The sequence below is a fragment of the Muntiacus reevesi genome, chromosome 2, assembly GCF_963930625.1.
Source record: "Muntiacus reevesi chromosome 2, mMunRee1.1, whole genome shotgun sequence".
NCBI lineage: Eukaryota > Metazoa > Chordata > Mammalia > Artiodactyla > Cervidae > Muntiacus > Muntiacus reevesi.
Genome location: NC_089250.1, coordinates 260,945,680 through 260,965,899, shown reverse-complemented (window position 1 = coordinate 260,965,899; position 20,220 = coordinate 260,945,680). Strand labels below are relative to the sequence as shown.

Sequence of the window (20,220 nt, the reverse complement as noted above, 5' to 3'; positions counted from 1 at the left end):
AGATTTTGAGGGGAGAGTTTGCTGGGTTTAGAGGCCAGAATATCTCAAAAAGAGATGGAGAATGGTCTGAGATATCTGGTGGGAGAGGGGCTCAGTTCAGTCACTCAGTCATGTCCGACTCTTTGCAACCCCATGGACTGCAGCTCGCCAGGCTTCCCTGTCCATCACCAACTCCCGGAGCTTGCTCAAACTCTTGTCCATCGAGTCGGTGATGCCATCCAACCATCTCATCCCCTGCCGTCCCCTTCTGGGGGTTAGCTGTTCTGTAGGAGTTGAGCAAAGGGGTCTGAACAAGAAAGGAACAAGGAATTCTCAGTTCCACAGAAGTCAAAGGGTGGGGGAAGGGTCTGGAGGTTTCAAGAGAGAGAATAAGAACAGGGATGAGGCAGGGTCCTCAGGAGGGCAACATGGGTGGGGAAGATGATCAAGAATTTGGGGCAAATTGGGCATTCTGGAAATCAGGGAGTACTTTGGAGGTGAGAGGGGTCTGGGATCTAATGGGGGTAACTGGAAAAGTCCAGGGTCTCCCATGAGTAAAAGAGTTACATTTGGCACCCCTAGACGTTAGATATGGTCTAGAATCTCTACTAGGGGGCAGAGAATTGTTTGAGGGCAGAGGGGCATAGAGGGTCCTCAGGAAGGAGTGCGATATGGTCTGTGGTCCTGAGCAGCTATGGAACATGGTTTGGGTCCCCCAAGGGAGTGAGGCATGATCTGGGGTCTCCCCAGATGTTGACATAGGGTCTGGATCCACTTTGGATGTTAGGGTGATCTGGGGTCCCTGAGGGATGAGGTGTGGTCTGGGGGTCCACCTGAATGTTGAGGTATGATTTAGGGACCCTCTTGGATGCTGAGATACGGTCTGGGGCCCCCCTAGATTGGGAGGTCTGGTCTAGGGTCCCTGATGGGTGTGGGGCCGAGTCTGAGGTCGCCAAGGAGAGCAGGACGTGGCTTGTGGTCCAGGACGTGGCTGAGAAACATGGTCTGGGTTCTCAAAGGCGGTAAGACGTGATCTGGAGTCCCCCTGGGTATCGGGACAAGATCCGAGCTCTTCATTGGGGCTGCAAGGGTCCCCATGCCAGTCGGGGCGTGGTCTGGTGGTCTCCGGGGAAGCCGGCTGGGCTGGAGGTGGGGCTGGGGAGGGGTTGGGGGCGGGCCGGCGGCTCCGCAGTGGAGAGGGGTCTGCGGAGGACCCCGGGGCGGGGGTCGGGGGCTTGCGGCCGCCGCGCCCGGCCCCTCGGGTCTGCGCCCCCTCCCCCCTTGCGGCGGTGGCGGCGGCGGGGCTCGGGCGGCGGGCGGCGCGGAGGGCGGAGCTCGGCGGCGGCTCGGGAGGGAGGGCGGGAGGCGGGAGGGAGGCGGCCCCGCGGCACCGCGCCCCCTCCCCCGGCCCTCCCCCCACCATGGCGCGGAGCGAGGCGGCGGCGGCGGGGCCGGGCCCGGGGCCCCCCCGGGCTGGGTGAGCTCGGCCCGCAGCGGCCGGGGAGGCGGCGGGCGGGGGCGCCGGTGTGAGCGCGGGTGTGAGCGTGCGAGCGTGTGAGTGTGTGTCCGCGGCCCTGCGGCGGGCCCGGCGTGCGCTCGCGCGGCCCTGTGTGTGCCCGGCGCCGGCGTGTGCGGCGCCCTGCTTGTGTGGCCATCCGGGTGTGTGCCGGGTGTCGAGCCGAGGTGCTGTGTCCGGCCGTGCGTGTGTGTCCCCCCGGGTGGCTGCCCCTTCGGCTGTGTGTCTGGGGGGCTGTCGCGCGCCCATCGGAGGGGCTGTGTGCAGGTGTGTGTGCGTGGGTTGTGTGCCCAGGTGTGGGTTCTCCCCCCTCCCCTCCCCCCGCGTGAGTGTGTTCCCGCGGTTAGCTGCGTTGGGTGTTTGTGTCCGGATTGGATGTCCACCCCAGGGTCTGTGTAGCCGGGTGTGCCCGCTCGGGTGTCCATTTGTGTGTGTGTGTGTGTGTGTGTGTGTCTGCGGGTTGTATGTCTCCAAGGGTGTGTGTCTGTGCGTCCATGGCAGGTTCCCGGCGGGGTGGGGGGTGGGGGGCTGGGGCTCAGCGCCTTGTGGGGCCTCGGTGTGGGTTTGGGGGAGGGGAGTTTGCCGCTCCCTCGGTCCATGTCAACTGGGGGGGGGGTCCTCGGCGGTCCTTGGGGGAGACGGCCATGTCTTCCCCTTCCTGGTGGCTGGGTGGGGGGGATGGGCAGCCGGTAGGTGGACAGATGGAGGGATGAGAGGCCGAGGGGTGGACAGATGGGCCCGAGGGAGGGACGCAGACCCGGCCCTCTCCCACCCGTCCCACCCCAGTCCCCTCCCGGCCAGATCTCTGCAGATGGGGCTGGAGGTGCCCACATCCAGATGGCCGGCCTGGGGACCTTTGGGCTGCTGGTGGGAGGATTGCCTCTGACCAGGTGCTCCTCAGCTCAGGCCCCCAGCCCTCTGAACTCTGACCTGGCTGGGGAAGGGGGTGTGCTGGGAGGGACGGGTGTTAGGGTTTCCTTGGCCTGGGAAGTAGGTGGGGCGGGGGTGCCTCAGGGCTGGGAGGGATGTGTGTCCATGACTGTGTGTGAGTGTGGTTCTCTGCCTATCTGTTGACTCTGCCAGTGGGGTTCAATATTTTGTGTGTATTTGTAAGTGTGTAAATCCCTCACAGGGCAGTTATGTGAGCATGTGCTGTTATGAGTGAACATCTCTGAGTGTCTGTGCAAAGGTGGATCTTTTTGTACCTATGTGCTTTTTGGAGTGTGTTATCAGCCTTGTCAGTGTCTGTTCCTGTTGTGGTTCTGTGCATGTGTGTGAGGTGTGTATAGGCTAGTGTGTGCATTTGTGCATCTGTTGGTGTGGGAATGTACCAGCTTTGTGACCGTGCATACTAGGGGTACATGAAGTTGTATGAGTGTGTTGGGTATTTAAGAGCGTGCACCTGTGTATCTTTGTGTGAGTGAGCATCTGTTACATGTGTGTTGGTGAGTGTGCAAGGGTAGCTTTGCTATAGATGCATGCACCAGGGGACACATGGGTTTCACAGTTGTGTGTGTGCCTCTGTGTGTGAGTGTGCAAGGGAAAAGGCAATGTTGTATGTGTGGTTGTGTGCAGGTGTGTCAACCTCGAGGGTCTGTGTCTACTCTGAGTCCATTTGCGCATTTGTATTGGTATCTGAAGAGTGGGGTTGTGTATGTTCAAATACATACATGCAGGATGATATGTGCACATGTGCCTGTGTCCTTGACATAGGCTGACCCCACTTATGGGCCCAGTGAGATGGGGGCCCACGTGGCATGACCTGTGGTATGCTGGGATCCATGGACACAAGTGTGTCCACATGCTGGTCCAAGAGCCTTCAGAGGGCGGGGGCACACATATCATGCTGCTGTGTCCATGGGAATTCAGATACAGAGTCATGAGTTGTGGGCCCATGTGGGTTTTGGCATGTCCACATGTGTTGGGGTGACCATGGTCTGATGGCGAAGATGGGAACTTCTGATCCTCCCCCAGCTCCTGCTACTGTTCAGGTCTTTGAAGTTGGGGACTGGGATGTGAATTCTGGAAGGAGGAGGCTGGGAGCCTAGCATCCTGGGTTTGAAGGAGATAGAGAGCTGAGGGACCAGATTCCTGGATCTTGAGGAAGGAGGGAACTGAGACCTGGACTCTTGGGTCCAAGGGAGGGGGAGGATGGGGATCTCGGCCTCTTGAGCCCCCAGAGGACAAAGGACTAAAGTCCTAGACTCTGGGGATTTGGAAGGTGAACAGCCTGGGGCTTAGACTCCTTGATTTCCAGAGGTGACTTCCAGGGTCCACCTGAGACCCTGCAGAACCTACAGCAGGAGGGCTGAGAGAGTGATCACGGCAGGGGCTTCCTGGGCTGAGATGGTCTCTGAGGAGGGTCTTGGGAGAGGAGCCAGAAGTATGCTAACAGTGTGCTTTTGTTGCTTTGCAGGTACTGGCCCAGGCCCTGACTGCCTGAAGAGAGGTGAGTGGGGTCCCTCAGGCTGGGGAGAGAGATGTGAAGTGATTGGGTTTACTCTGAGAGAGTCAGAGGCCTGGAGTGCTGCCTTGTATGAATTTTAGTGGCAAGTATAGCAGTGTCCTGATGGGCCAGGTGCCCCCCAGGCTGGGGATTGGTGACAAGGTCAGGAATGTCTTGTTTGGGTAAGAGCTTCGTAGAACGATGGCGTGGGTGGTAGGTGGGGTCTCAGGCCTGGAGGTATCACCTTTTAGGCTGAGTAAAGTGGTCAGAAAAGGGAAGTTTCTTCATGTTAGTAAAGGAGGCAAGAGTTTCCTGACATGAAATGACCCTGCATTTGGATGGTGGCGTGGATATGGTTTACCATTTTGTGTGTGTATGTGCATATATGTGGGGACATCTCCTGATAATCAGACCTACTGGTGGCTGAGAGAGAGCCAGAGCAAATGATCATTTAACAGCAGCTGTTAACGTTTATATAGTGTTTACTCCATCAGCAACTATTTTAAGTATGTTACAGTGGATTATCTCATTTAATCCTCACAATAATCCTATGAGGTAGGTGCTATCATCCCCATTTGACAGATGGACACACTGAGGCCCAAAGAGGGGAAGTCACATGGCAGGGAATTGGGGTGTGAACCTGGGCAGCTGGGGGCCAGATTCTGTGGGCAATGCCATACTGCCTCTCAATAAATGTTAGCTGTTTTCATTGTTAGTATTACACTGTTTCAACTTGAGTCCCACCCTGGCTGTGGGCCTTCTGGTTCATAGATAGTGGTTCTGAGCCCCAGAGAGCTTACAGCCACGTAGGTGCAGAGCTGCGCCTCCTACTTCTGGCCACCTCCCAGGCCAGGATTTTCTGTCGGATGTAGAGCAATGTCCCAGAGGGAGTGCATGACAGTTAGTGGTGGTGGGGGGGGGCCGCTCAGAGATGAAGAGATGCTCTGACTTTGCCTCTTTTTCTTTTTTCAGCCCCCTCAGTCTCTTTCTTCTGGTCTTCATCTGTGTAACACTCTTATTTTCTCTTCCTGTCTCTCCCTCTCTTCATCTCAATGTCTCAGTCTCTCTTTTCTGTATGGGTCTCCACTCAGTTTTTCTCTCTTTGCCTCCGACTTGCTCCCTGTCTCTTCACCTGTCTTTCAGATTCTTTCTCTTGTTGTCTCTTTGTCTCTCTCTTTCTGTCTCTCTCTGAATCTGTCTCTTTGTCTGCCAGTTCATCCCTCCCTCCCCCTTTTCTCTCTCTGTCTCTTCTCTCTCTCTGACTCTCTTGGTCCCTTCTCTGCATCCACAGTCCCCCTCTGCCTGTGGGCTGAAGGATCAGGGCCACATGAGGCCACAGCCCCAAACTGCAGATTCCTGGGAGGTGGGCCAGCAGGGACTGGGGCATGGGGTGGGGTGAAAACAGTGTCAGGGACACCCCCTTCCCATCCTTTCCTCTTCACCCCCCACCCACCCCATGTTGTGATGGGAACTGACATGTCGTGGGTTGCAGCTGCCGCAGGGGGAATCCCAGCCGGAAGGTTTTGCCTGGAGCAGAGGCACATTCTGTGTGTGTGTGTGTGTGTGTGTGTGTGTGTGTGTGTGTGTGTGTGTGTGTGTGTGTGTGTAGGCATGTATGGGGCCTTGTGTTGTATCCATTAATGTGAGCATGAAAGTCTGCTCCCTGCTTGGGCCCTCAGCAGAGGCCAGAAGGAAACCGGGCTCAGAGAAGGACTTCCCAAGACGGAAGAGCAGGGAGACTGCTCTTTTCTCAGCCCCTCCCACCTTGAGTACAATCCCCCCTCCCCACTGCCAAAGGTGGGGGGGTTGTTACCCTTAACATTTATTGAATATGTACTGTGTGCCTGGCCCTATGCTCCATGACCCCTATGAATGAGCTCACTGAACTCTTGCAACAACCCAATGACGATAGTACAATTATCAGACCACTTTACAAATCAGGAAATTATGGCCTAGCTCGGGAAAATCATTGGTTTGGGGTCACAGAGTTAGCAAGTTGGGGGAGCCAGGACTTGAACCCGAGTCTATTTGATTTCAAAGCCCTTGCTCTTAATAATAGTGAACATTTCTATGCATGGCACCTACTGGACACTTGATGATGATGATAATAATAGTTATACACTAACATGTATTGGACACATTTTACGTGCAAGGCACTGTTCTGAGTATACTATGCTCATTAATCCAGTTCATCCTCACAGAGGTAAGGCCTGTTTTTGTCTCCATTTTACAGATGAAGAAACCGAGATTCAGAGAGGTTCAGACACTTGCCCGAGATCACACAGCTAGTAAGTGTCAGAGTTGGGATTTGAACCCAGGGAGTATGGCTTTGAAATCCATGACTTTAAACCCTAGTCAGCAGTGATTTTTCAAAATATTTTGTGGGTACCAGAAGGCGCAGGCCAGGCCAGATGTCATCCCTCTGGTTGAGAGGTCATGAGAGGTCTGGGAGCTCCTGGAAGAGGGGCAGAGGTGGGGGGTTAGAAACTCAGAGGTGGGGGAGTGGTAATTTACCAAGCAGCATGGAAGTGACCTGATCTGTTCACAAGTGCATGCCAGTTGATGGTCAGTTCTGTCACCGTCCTACAGGACCCAGTTGTCAGGAAGGGATGGATGTGGGGCAGACTCCGAGCGGGACATCCCAGGGTGGCCAGGCAAGTGGTCAAGCCCTACGCCTGGCTGATCCTTCTCCTTCCTTGCAGATCTCACCTCCAGCTCCTCCTGCCTCCCCCCTGCACCATGGCTCCGGGCCCCTTCTCCTCAGCGCTCCTCTCGCTGCCGCCTACTGCCCTGCCCTTTTTGCTGCTTCTCTGGGCAGGGGCATCACGGGGCCAGCCCTGCCCTGGCCGCTGCATCTGCCAGAACGTGGCGCCCACGCTGACCATGCTGTGCGCCAAGACCGGCTTGCTCTTCGTGCCGCCGGCTATCGACCGGCGCGTGGTGGAGCTGCGGCTCACCGACAACTTTATCGCGGCCATCCGCCGCCGAGACTTCGCCAACATGACCAGCCTGGTACACCTCACCCTCTCCCGGAACACCATTGGCCAGGTGGCGGCCGGCGCCTTTGCGGACCTGCGCGCCCTCCGCGCCCTGCACCTCGACAGCAACCGGCTGGCAGAGGTCCGAGGTGACCAGCTCCGGGGTTTGGGCAACCTCCGCCACCTGATCCTGGGCAACAACCAGATCCGCCGGGTGGAGTCGGCCGCTTTCGACGCCTTCCTGTCCACCGTGGAGGACCTGGATCTGTCCTACAATAACCTGGAGGCCCTGCCCTGGGAGGCCGTGGGCCAGATGGTGAACCTGAACACCCTCACGCTGGACCACAACCTCATCGACCACATCGCCGAAGGGACCTTTGTGCAGCTTCACAAACTGGTTCGCCTGGACATGACCTCCAACCGCCTGCATAAACTGCCCCCTGATGGGCTCTTCCTGCGGTCCCAAGGTCCGGGACCCAAGCCGCCCACGCCGCTCACGGTCAGCTTCGGCGGCAACCCCCTGCACTGCAACTGTGAGCTGCTGTGGCTGCGGCGGCTGACCAGGGAGGACGACCTGGAGACGTGTGCCACGCCGGAGCACCTCACCGATCGCTACTTCTGGTCCATCCCCGAGGAGGAGTTTCTGTGTGAGCCTCCGCTAATCACGCGGCAGGCGGGCGGCCGGGCCCTGGTGGTGGAGGGCCAGGCGGTCAGCCTGCGGTGCCGCGCCGTGGGGGACCCTGAGCCCGTGGTGCACTGGGTGGCACCCGACGGGCGCCTGCTGGGGAACTCGAGCCGGACCCGGGTCCGGGGGGATGGGACCCTGGATGTGACCATCACCACCTTGCGGGACAGCGGCACGTTCACTTGCATCGCCTCCAACGCCGCCGGGGAAGCCACCGCACCGGTGGAGGTGTGCGTCGTGCCTCTGCCTCTGATGGCGCCCCCGCCTGCTGCCCCGCCGCCTCTCACGGAGCCTGGCTCCTCGGACATCGCCACGCCTGGCCGACCTGGAGCCAATGAGTCGGCGGCTGAGCGCCGACTCGTGGCGGCGGAGCTCACCTCCAGCTCTGTGCTCATCCGCTGGCCGGCCCAGAGACCTGTGCCTGGCATCCGCATGTACCAGGTGCAGTACAACAGTTCCGCAGACGACTCCCTTGTCTACAGGTGGGTGTTAGAGTCCCCGGACCTCCTCCTGCCTCAGGGGCCCTCCCTCCGCCTCCCTCGGCCTTCTTGCTCAGCTGGGGTTCTAGAGGGGCTTGTAGAGTGGTTTGTGGCTCCCATTTGCCCTATTTCCTTCTCTTTCTATTTCTTATCTTTGTTTTTCACACATCTTGCAAATCCTGGAGCACCCACATGAGCGATTTATCACCATGAATGCACCCAGCATGGTCCCTGCTCTCATGGGGCCCAGGGTCTACATCACTGCTCACCAAAGCTGTCTGATCATCTACCTTGTCACCTAGACATTCTTAGAGCAGGAAACATACTCACACATCTATAGTTACAGTTGCATTTATATTTAGAAATCACAAGGCTACTGTATCAATACATTGGGTACAATATAGAAACAAAGTATGAGAAAAGGATGTAAGTTGTTTCCACCATCCATTGAGTTAGAAGTCATTGCCTTGGCATGGACAGATCCCTAGGGTGTAGGCCGATGTTAAAAAGGTACTTTCCCCCCATCATCTCTGATTTTCTCTTGCTCTCACTTCTGTCTGTCTCTCTGTACCTTCTCTCCTTCCTGTTCTCATGAGGAACTAAGCCCCTGCTATGCGCCAGAACCTCAGCTGGGTGGGAGAGACACAAGGAGACCAAGAGGCCAAGCCCTGCCCTAGGGAGCTCACAGCCCAGAGGAAGGAGGCAGAGAGTATATGATGAATTTTAGTCTTGGCTTTGCCTTGTCTCTCCATCTCGGGAGTGTGGCTCACAGCAATTGACCTGGCATACAGCAGGCGTTTGCTCAGCGGTTGTGGGCTCTGTGCATATCTCTGCTTTGTCCTGGCTCTGGCACATTGCAGAGTGCTTGCTGAATGTTTAATCCTTTGTATGACATACCTTGGGTGCTCCAGAGAGGGTGGAGCCATTTTCCCACCTGTGGGCAGCTCCTGATCTTGTGGGTGCTTAGACCCACGCCAAGAAGCCTGCCTCTTGGCTTCCATCTTCACCTCACCCAATTCTCTTGGCCATGGTCCTGGCACACAGTTGGTGCTTTCCCATCGTTGGTTGAATGAGGTGATGCCTTCCTTTTCTCTTGTCTCTGTCATGCTCATTTTCTTCTCGTTTTGAATTTGGTCACCACTGAATAAATGCCTACTTTGTGCCAGTTTCATGCTGGGCCCTGGGCTTACTGAGATGGATAAGACACTGGCCCAGTCTTAAAAACATTAGGGCAAACAAATGGACAAAACAAAAACTTTTATAAGGTACTACCAAAGGGTACTACTCCATTTGACCTTCCCAACTTCACTGTGAGGCAGCTATGATCCCCCCTCCCATTTTATAGACAGGGAAACTGAGGCTTAGTGGGAGAAGTCACTTGTTCAAGGTCACACAGAAAGAGACAGAACCAAGATTCCAGCTCTTACCCTTCTAACTCCCAATTCTACCCTTTTTACATTGAACACTTCTTTATCAGGTGACTAGTTTGCTAGGCTGGGATTAGGGGAGAGGGATAATAGATTTGTGTAAACAGCTCCTGGTTTCTGTGATTCTCCACCTCTCTCTCTTTTTCCTTCTCTCTCTAACCCGTGGTCACTACATGGCGGGGTAGAGGGAGGTTCATGGGCCCCCAGACCCAGCATTTCTGCAGATGTTGATGGCCCTCTGTCTCCAACTGGGCAACAGACCCTAGGACTCTTCCCTTCCCCTCAGGGCGACACAGTCCCAGTCCTCTGTCCCTCGTTGCAGGCGCCTATGCTGCAGCACTGCAGGGGTTAACTCCCTCACTGCTGCCATGGGAGGAGGTGACAACCAACCAGAAGCCTGCTCTGCGGCTTGCTTGGGCCTTACAGCCAATTAGAGACACATGGGCTCAAGCTTTCTTAAGGAGCCAGCTTCTGTCCTTGAAAAGGGGGGAATCCCTAGCAACTGGTTATTTTAGGGGAAGGAGCAAAAGGAGCCCAAGACTCTTTGAGAGGGAAGACGAGAGGAAGAGGAAGACTTAGAGCCAGGGGCCCAAGGTTGGATGGAGTTGGTAGGGGGGCAGTGGTCTGGGAAATGGCAGGCAGGGGGAGAGTTGGAGAGGTGGTGGGCCCCTGATGTGTAGTCTTTTGGGGGGAGGATGGCTCTTGGTGATGGCGGAGACTTCTGGAGGTGGAGGAACTGAGGTGGGTTTCAGGACCAGAAGGTGGTGTGGCTGGAGGAAAGGGGATGCTTCTGAGAGGTAAGAGGCCTGAGGAGGTGGGGGCATGGCCTTTAGAGGAGGTGGTGCTCCTGCAGTATTGTCCCCACGCAGATGAGTTGAAGAGGCGGTTCATGTCTCTGATGACCTGCTAAGAGCTCTGTGGGAGAGGAGAGCCTGTGAGATTGAGTGCATGCAAATCTGTGTGGGTGTGGCAGTCCCAGCTTAGCCAACATCGAGCATGGAAGGGATGTGCCCAACAGAAGAGAGGCAAGGCCCAGGGGGAATGGTTCTTATAGACGGGGAGGAAAGCAACTGGTAGGAGAGTGTGAGCCACAGCAAAGCCAGCATCGGGTGGGATGCCGGCTGTTAATGAAATTATTAAGTGCCAGGCTTTGGGGATGTTAACTCATCATACTTCACACCATTTCTATGGGGTAGGAATTCTTAATAACCTCAGTGGGGGAAATGAGACACAGAGAGGTTAGGAAACTTGCCTGAGGTTACAGAGCTAGCAAGCAGCAGTAAAGAAACGCAAACTCTGGCATTGTGGCTCTCAGGCTTTGTCAGCTTACTCTGACAAAGTATTATTATACTTTGTCACTGCCACTTCTCTACACTGCCACTTGTTTGAGGGCAGGGGTCCATGGCAAGAAAGGGGCATGCTTTCTTGGCTACATTTGCCCCAGTTATGGATGAAACTTACCTGGGGGCATGGTGTAGTGACTTCAGGTATAATAGGGCAGGACGTGCACATACCTGGGTACAGTGCGTGACATGCAAAGAGTGGACATGGTCCTAGGCCCAGTAGGGGAACCATCTCCCCTGGGCCATTGTGGGGTGTGGTTTGGAAGGCACTTGTCAATCAAAAGGGAAGTGGCCTTTAGCCCTGGCCCCTTGGTGGGCAGGAATATGTAGTGGAGGGACTTGGAAATTGTCTGATAAGATAGATGCTTCTAGGAGAGGTGTATGTATACCCAAGGGTGGGATATGCAGATGAGGGGGAGTGGTCTGTATCATGGTTTCCTTGAAGGGGCAGGAACATGTAGAAGAGAGAAACTAGAAGAGCATCCAGTGTCCCAGTAGGAGTAAGACTGGGAGTATGAGGTAACCTGCTAGTCCAGTGAGAGTGATGCTTGCAGGTAAGGGGGCATGGCCTGTAGCATCCATCCCCTTAAAGGGTGGGAATATGTAGATAAGAGCGCTTGAATGGCACTTGTCCCAGTAGGAATGAGCCATTGCTAGGGAGCAAGCCCCTTGAGAGCAGGGCATAAAAGCTGTAGCATTCCTTCCTGGCAGGGGCCAGGATATATAGATGAGGAGAGACACGGGTGAGGAGTGGGTCTGACGGTGGGGCATGCAGATAAGGGGCGTGGCCTACACCAAAGGTCCTGAGAGGATGGGGATTTGGTGCTTCAGTGGCTGCTGTTGTCCCAGTAGGGGTGAGACACTGGCAGGGAGGCATGGATAGGTCCCCACGGGTGGTGGGGACATGCAAGGGAAGCAGCCTGGTTCAGAGTGGAGCTAACCCGGCGCTGATCCCGCCCCCTCCTGCAGGATGATCCCATCCACCAGCCAGACCTTCCTGGTGAATGATCTGGCAGCGGGCCGCGCCTACGACCTGTGCGTGCTGGCCGTCTACGACGATGGGGCCACGGCACTGCCGGCCACCCGAGTGGTGGGCTGCGTGCAGTTTACTACCGCTGGGGATCCGGCACCCTGCCGCCCGCTGAGGGCCCATTTCTTGGGCGGCACCATGATCATCGCCATCGGGGGTGTCATTGTCGCCTCCGTCCTCGTTTTCATCGTTCTGCTCATGATCCGCTACAAGGTCTACGGCGATGGGGATGGCCGCCGAGTCAAGGGCACCTCCAGGTCGCCTCCGCGGGTCAGCCACGTGTGCTCGCAGACCAACGGCGCAGGCGCAACGCAGGCCCCGCCCCCGCCGGCGCCCGACCGCTATGAGGCGCTGCGCGAGGTGGCGGCTCCGGCGGCTGCGGCGGCGGCCGTCGAGGCGAAGGCCGCGGCGGCCGACCTGGCTTCCGCGGAAACGGAGGCGGTCCTTGGACGTTCCCTGGGCGGCTCGGCCACCTCGCTGTGCCTGCTGCCATCCGAGGAAACCTCCGGGGAGGAGTCCCGGGCCGCGGCGGGCCCTCGGAGGAGCCGTTCCGGGGCCCTGGGACCGCCGGCTTCACCGCCCCCCACTTTAGCTCTGGTTCCTGGGGGAGCCCCGGCCCGGCCGAGGCCTCAGCAGCGTTATTCGTTCGACGGGGACTACGGGGCGCTCTTCCAGAGCCACAGTTACCCGCGCCGCGCCCGGCGGACAAAGCGCCACCGGTCCACGCCGCACCTGGACGGGGCCGGAGGGGGCGCGGCCGGGGAGGACGGAGACCTGGGCCTGGGCTCCGCCAGGGCGCGCCTGGCCTTTACCAGCACCGAGTGGATGCTGGAAAGTACCGTGTGAGCGGCGGGCGGGCGGGCGCCGGGACGCCTGGGTGCCGCGGACAAACGCCCAGCCGCTCTGACGTTTAGGGCAGGATTCGGGGGTGAAAGCGCCGAGCCAACACGTCGCCGGACTGGAGGCGAGAAGCACCCTTCTCCCCGGAGCGGGGCGCGGGCTGCCTGGGCGGTGGCCCGAGGCCACGACCCCGCGCTCAGCGGGGTTTGAGGGCGGGCCGCCGGGCTCCCCTCCCCCGTGGACGCCGAGCCCCCCTCCTGCCCCTCCCCCCGCGCGCTCGCGGACCTCGCTGGAGCCGGTGCCTTACACAGCGAAGCGCGGGGAGGGGCAGGGCCCCCCCGACACTGCAGCACTGAGACACGAGCCCCCTCCCCCCGCCCGGGACCCGGGGCAGGGGCGAGGGGCCCATTTCACGTATCTGGCTGGACTAGATCCTATTCTGTCCCGCGGCGGCCTCCAAAGCCCCCCTCCCCCAACCCCATTCAACTCCCTGGTCCCGTCGTCGGGTCTGGCTTGGGGTTCCCTTTTCTCTGTCCCCCTCGTTTGTCTCTGTCCCGCCCTCTGTCTTCTCTGTCTTCCGTCCTTCCCTATTCGTCTCTCTTTTCTCTGTCCCGTCGTTTGTTCTCCCGTATGGCGTCCAGCCTCCTTGTCTCACCAGATTATCTCCCCCAGTACACAATTCTCCCGGGCAGGTCCCACCGGAAGGACCAGACTCTCCCCGACTCCTTCCTCTTACTCCCAAGTGAAATCCCCAGAGGAAACAAAATCCAAAACCAAATCCCCCTCGCTACCGGAGCCGGGACCCTCCGCCGCAGGAGAATTAAACTTTTTTCTGTGTCTGAGGCCGCTCTGCTGACCTCTGTGTGTGTTCACGTGCCTTGGGAGGTTGGGGGGGCGTGGCCTAGATTACAGCTCTAGGACGTTAGTGAAACTAAAGGTAGGACTGCTGACTGCGACCAGGGGGATTTGCAGTTTCCTACCCTTAGAGAGACTTAGAGGTGGGGAATAATACATGAAAAACAGAAACAATAGCTAAGGTTTAATGAGTGCTTACTATTGCCAAGCACTTAAATTGTTTAATCCTCACAACAACCCTAGGACATCAGTACCTTGACTCCATCTTATAGATGAGAAAACGGGTCCAGAAGTAAAGCAACTTGTTACAGGTCGCATAACCAGAAGGTAACAAACGGGATTTAAAAGGGCAGGCAGCCTTCTGAGCCTCTAGTGCCGAGCAACTAGGGAGTGTTCATTTTCCACATAGGCATTGTGCTAAGCACAGCTCATCTCTCTGAGGTCCGACAGCTGTTGGGGGTCGATACACTTGGCCCCATTTTACAGACAGGAATCTACACCAGGGAGAAGTGAAGTCACTTGCCCAATGCTCCCCTGGTGAAGAAGTTGGCAGTTTGACCTCAGTATCTGTTCCACTCTACTACAAAATGTAACCTCTGATGTTTGTGTCTGGAGGCTGGGGAATGGCCTCGAGGACCTTAATTAACTGAGCCTGGATATCGAAAGCCAGCCTGGTGGGAGAAGGGACATGGGAAAGGACTCATGGGTCATGCTGCCTGGAACCTGAGGGATTTTAGGAGGTAGAGAAGGGGTCTGCTTGAGGGCACAGAGGTTGGCATGGGGTGGGAGAGGGTTTCTCAGACAAGGGTGTGGGCTGTGGCTGGGGAAGGGAAGTTTTTTGGGGGAGGGTGGATGGGTCCTGCAGTGAAAACTTTTCTGATCCTGGGGAAGAAGGAAGAAGGCTTCATGCCAACCAGGAGCCTCCTGAGGCCTGGGGAGGAGGAGAGAAAGACAGAAATAGCAACGGAGCAGGAGGGAGGGGGATGGATCTGGGCAGACGGTGGGAGGCAGCAAGGACAGAGGCACCAGAGAATCACAGGCCGGCATCACCCAGCGGCCCAGCCGCACTTATCTATCTCAGTCATCACGACTCCAGGGTACCGAGGGCTTCCCACACACCAGCCTTGGTGCTCACAAACCCTCCCTGAAGCATGAATAGAGCGTGCAGCTCAGTCCTGGCACAGAGCACAAAACGGACTTACTCAGAAAGCGTGATCACGTCTATACTCCAAAACAGATGCGTGCGGTGTGTGCACCCTCTTATTTATTTTAGGCTAGGTAAGTTGATTTGCTTAGAGGGAAACACACTCCACAGAGTGTGGGCCATCTCAGAAGGTGAGAGGCCTTGTGCACCCCCTTTTCTAGACAAGGAAACAAGTTCAGACAGGTAAGCAGCTTGCCCAAGACCATGCAGTCTGTAAACGGCAGAGCCATGATTGGAGAATTTACTGCCTTCTTATCCTGCACACCTAACCATCTGACTGTACTGTCTCAGCTCCACCCGATAAAACTTTACTGAGCATGTGCTATGTACCTAGCTCTGTGCAGAGGATACCGCAGTGAACAAAACAGATGAAACAAGAGACCCCTACCCCATGGAGCTTATTTTCTAGAGGCAGGAGACAGTAATCAAGCAAGTAAATTATGAGTGGTAGTGAATAAGTGTCACATGGAGAATGAAAACATTCTCATTTTGATGGGGGACTTACTTGATGGACCAGTGGTTAAGACTTCCCCACTCCCAATGCAGGGGGCCAGGGTTCGATCCCTGGTCAAAGGTATCAACCTGTAGGCTGCAGATGCAGCGGAAAAATAAAAAAACCAAGGTGATGGGGTGGAATGACTGAGAGGTTTATTTTATTTATTTCTTGGGGTATAGTTGCTTTACAGTGTTGTGTTAGACTCTGCTGTACATCAAAGGGAATGAGCTACAGGTATACATACATTCCCTCACTCTTGGACCTCCCACCACCCCATCCCACCCGTCTAGGTCACTGCAGGGCACTGAGCTGAGCTCCCTGCACTATGCAGCAAGATCCCACTAGCTGTCTCTTTTATACATGGCTGTGCTCACGTGTCAACCCCAGTCTCCCAATTCACCCTCCCCCCAATCAAGCCTCCGTATCCTCATGTCCATCTGGGTGAGAGACTTACTTTAGACTGGAAGGTCAAGGAAGGTGATATTGGAGCTGAGAAAAGCCCCCTGTGGAAAGAGCCAGGGAGGAGCATTCCTAGCAAAGAGAATAGCATGTGCAAAGGCCCTGAGGCAGGAGTGTGCTTCGTGTGTTGGAGGCAGTGTGCCTGGACTGGTGTAAAGGGGAGAGTGAGAGGAGAGCAAGTGGGAGAGGCAAGCAGGGAGCAGCTTCTGCTGAGCCTCATGGGCTGTGGTCAAGAGTCAAGATTTTATTCTCAGCTGTGGGTTTCAACTGGGGCAGTATTTGGCTTGACTTCTGTGAGGAATTCAGCTTTGACTGCAGTGTGCCTGTCTTCACAGCAAAATCAGAAACTGCCACCTCAGAACTTGGCATGCACCCTTTGACATATTTGGGGCCCACATGGTCCCTGGGTCAGTCCTTTGAATGATAGCCCCCACCTTCCTCTGTAACATCAGGCCTTTCATTTAACAGAGAAGTATTTATCAATGGCAGTGACATTCCCCCACCCCCACCCCCCTGCCCAAACTGAGAGCTTTAAACCTACGGAATAGTACATTAGGTGAGACAGGGCATGATATCATTCAAGGGGGGTGTTGGAGCATTTCCTCTGTGCCTGGCCCTGTACTGGACACTGGAGATCCAAAAGTGACCTAGAAAGCACCAGTCCTTGCCCTCCTGAAGCTCAGACAGACAGATGGCAATAGGGCTGTGATGGGAGAAACAGAAAGCCTATCAGAGCACAGAAGAGTTGCCTGACCCTGCCCAGAGGTTCAGGGAAGTGTATTAGCCAGAGTCTTTGCTGCAAGTGAAAGGAGGTCAGCTTAACTTGATTAGGTGTGGAAAAGTGTGCATTTGTTGGCTTGTAGAGCTAGGAAGGAGGCAATCAAGGACAAAACTATAAGGAATTTGACCTTAGAGGCTGGAATCAAGACTCAACTCCATTAGGACACTCTTCCCATTCATTTCTCTTCTCCACTTGTCTCAGCTCAGATGTGTCCCCTTCCACTGCATGTAGTGGGGAAAATGCCTATATATTTACAGACACAGACTCAATCCTTCTAGTACCACAGTCCAGAGGTAAAATGGCAGAATCTCCTCCAGTCCTAAATAAAAGTAAATCCCAGGGAAGGGGTCTGGTTGGTTTGACTAGGGTCACATGCCAACCCTGCACTGACTGGGCTATCCAAGGGAATGGAATGCTTTGATTGGCCAGATCGCAGTCACATGTTCAGGTTGTGTGGCTCTGGAAAAAGAGGGGGAGAGTTAAAAATATTAGGTTGAACCATATGAAATTGCCAGTTCTGTAGGTTAGAAATGGCAGAATACTGGCAATTTCATCAGTTGAAATGAAATAGTCACCAGAAAAGTAGGATGGTAAAACTTGTTGGGTATATAAAAGCAATAGAAACCCCAGAGTACCACTCAGAAGAATTTTTGGAGGAGGAAGTGATATTACTGAGACATAGGGAATGAAGAGAAATTAGATGAAGACATAGTGGTGATGGGAGAGTAGGGGGGACATGTTCCAAGCAGATGAAACAGCTTATGCAAAGCCTGTCATGGAGTTACAAGGGAAGACTTGTCCTTGTACTCTGGAGATGGAGTGCTGTGATTGGGCAAACCTGAGTTGTGTGTCCAACCAATGAGGGAGTGAGGAAGGGGGCTCATGCCCCAGAGGAAAATTGAGAAGCTTTACCAGGAGACAGGGATTCTGGGCAGGCAGAACCAAAATACATCCAGTTTAAAACTTCTTTTTTAGGCCTTGGCATCCCCAAGCAGAGGTTTGCAATCTTATTTCAACTACACCACTCATGTCTGAACTCAGATTTGTCTTACATGATTCAAATTCAAATAATAATTGGTCACTTTTTCTGGATTTTGGCTGGGCATACAGAGATGGACTTTTGAAGATACATTAGGCTGCAAGAAACAAAACCTAATTAACATGACTCAAAACGTTTTCTTATCTCAATGTCCCATTTTCCTACTCTTTTGTTCCACCTTCTTTAGAAGAACAGTTTCACACTCTAGGCTTGTTGCCTTATGGTCACAAAATGGCCACCACAGCTTCAAGTCTCTCATCCTCATATCAGTGAACTAAGCAGGGAGGAAAAGAACAAATGGAAGAATTTTCTCTCTGCTGGGGAAGAAAAAAATCCTAAAATAAAAAAAATAACAGCAATAAATGTATGTATGGGGCTTAACCTCTGCCAATTGTTTTCAATTATTTACATAAATTAGCTTATTTCATGGCCCTTCCACTGCAGAGGCAGGTGATCCACACTAGCCCTTCTCTAATTTCATAATCCACAGAATCTGTGAGCATAATAAGATATTTGTTGTTTCACTCCATTATGTTTAGGGTGTTTGTTATAACTTGGAGGATATTGTTTGTGTGAAAGCTGGAGCCATGGCTGCCATTTTGAGATCATGAGGTAGCCAGAGTACAGTTGGTCAACAGAGGTGGAAAGAATCTGGTTTCACAGTGACATTATTAAGTGAATGAATCCTAGAACTGCCCTGCCAACTCACTTTTTATTATATATGATAATACATTCATTTCTGTTCTACCCATTTGAGTTTGGTTTCTGACACCTATTATAGGATAAAGAATCCTGATATAGACTTCTATCTGTCCTAGGTACACATGGAAAAGAGAGATACACATTTCACACAAACAGGGAAAGACTTATAAACATGTGCACAAATACACATACACTTACACACATGTGGGCATGAATATGCTGTTACGCATCTTCAGACTCCGTTTTGGGCAGATACTTGCTTGGATGCATATACACACAGTCACAGAAGGCAGGCACACACAAGTATATGCACCCTGTAATGAATTTTGCTTGCACCACACAGACATCCACACTCACAGAGTCACAGAAACACACACACACATACACACACATTCAAGGATTCACTTATTGCAGAATGTTCCAACTCCTTACAGTTTACTTCTGCAGTTCTATAAATAAGGGGTGAGGGACTTTCCTGGTGTTCTAGTGGCTAAGACTCTGCACTCCCAATGCAGGGAGTCCAGGTTCCATTCCTGGTCAGGGAACTAGATCCCACATGCCACAACTAAGAGTTCAAATGCCACAACTGAGAGTTCACATGCTATAACTAAGGATCCTGCATGCTGCAATGAAGCTGGAAGATCCCATGTGCTGAAACTAAGACCAGTGCAGCCAAATAAATACACATTTTTTTAAAAGGGGGTGAGAAGAAATATCTTCAGGCAGGACTGGGGTTAATGCATAAAGAAGGTCTGAGGTCTCAGATGGGCTGAGAGTAGGTCCTGGTTCTCAGATGCACACGTCTCTTCTGGTGACACAATTCACATCCCAAGTGAGAAGGTGGAAGATGTTGAATGTGGCAGGCCTTGAGGCTCTCTTGAGACTCCTGTGGGAGAGATGAGAAGTTTCCCACTGATGCCCAGTTTCCCCATTGCCCGGGCATCAGCCTCCACCTTACCCAGGGCCCAGATATTCATCCTCTTCCAGGGTCACTCACCTTCTCTGGGGCCTCCTGGATCTGATGAAGCCAGTGCTGGAAGCAGCCCTGAGGCCTGCAGCCTGCTGTGGGTTGAGCCCGGACCCAAGCACAGGAAAGGGTGGTGTGTGAGACAGGACTTGGGACAGAGGGGTGAGGTCCCATCTTCCCAGAACCCACAGACCCAGCCCAGGTGCCCCAGGCACTCACACAGGCCTGGAGCTTGGAGTGGATGTAGTGCTTTGTGAGAAGGGGCTGCTCCAGGGTGTGGTCCAGGGATGAGGTAATCACAGCCCCCAGGACCCTTCAGGGTCAGGACCAGCTCTGCCTCTAAGGCTATGGGATGCTCCCACACCTGAGAGGTGAGAAAGAACAGGTGATGTGGAAAGGTGAGGAAGGATAGGCAAGAATGCTCAGTGAAGTGGAGACAGGTAGGGAATCCAGGGGAGGAGGGCAGGTGACATGGGACACACGATGGACACAGGTGATGGGACAGGTTACGAGGGAGCAAGTAGAGGGGAACACGTGGAAGGAGACTGTTGAAGGGGATACAGGTGAGGCAGAACGACAGGGGAAGAGACAGGTGAAAAACTGAAATAGGGACAAATGAAAAGTGAATCACAGGAGGGCTCACAGAGGTTTGAAGAGGTGGGGATGGAGAGGGACCAAGGTGGGAGTCAGTGGCGAGGGGAAGAGGGAGTCAGTGTTGAGAGTAGATGGTGATAAGGTGTCGGGGCGGGGGGGGGGGAGGGGGGGGAGGGCAAGGGTCCCAGGTCGGGGACAGAGCTGGGAGAGAAAAGGAGAAATGAGAAGGAAATAGGGAAGAGGGCAGGTGAGAGGGACAGGTGAGGGAGACAGGAAAGTGAACCCCGGGGAGGGACAGGGACAGGGCCAGGGGAGCATTTGAGGAGGGACAGGGGTGCAGGACAGATGAGCAAAGACCAGAGGAAGGGAAATACAGATGAGCTAAAGGAGGCGCGAGGCC

At 54.6% G+C, this 20,220-nt stretch overlaps 1 protein-coding gene across 2 annotated transcripts; it reads left to right on the top strand.

Moving 5' to 3' along the window:
- The first annotated feature begins 1,384 nt into the window (after positions 1 to 1,384).
- LRFN1 (leucine rich repeat and fibronectin type III domain containing 1) lies at positions 1,385 to 13,550 on the top strand. Of its 2 annotated transcripts, none has more exons than XM_065926085.1 (5): positions 1,385 to 1,456; positions 3,912 to 3,944; positions 6,175 to 6,229; positions 6,644 to 8,086; positions 11,823 to 13,550. In XM_065926085.1, exons 4-5 carry the CDS (start codon positions 6,681 to 6,683, stop codon positions 12,727 to 12,729), a joined length of 2,313 nt encoding a protein of 770 aa, XP_065782157.1. In that variant the 5' UTR covers positions 1,385 to 1,456; positions 3,912 to 3,944; positions 6,175 to 6,229; positions 6,644 to 6,680; the 3' UTR covers positions 12,730 to 13,550. The 2 variants fall into 2 exon arrangements, with proteins under 2 accessions (XP_065782157.1, XP_065782158.1); XM_065926086.1 differs by lacking the exon at positions 1,385 to 1,456 and adding an exon at positions 2,533 to 3,486.
- Positions 13,551 to 20,220: the final 6,670 nt, after the last annotated feature.

Coding starts and splice junctions, on each gene's coding strand:
- LRFN1 (XM_065926085.1), top strand. CDS start 6,681: ATGGCTCCGGGCCCCTTCTCCTCAGCGCTCCTCTCGCTGCCGCCTACT. Junction 8,087..11,822: donor GACGACTCCCTTGTCTACAG/GTGGGTGTTAGA, acceptor CCCCTCCTGCAG/GATGATCCCATCCACCAGCC.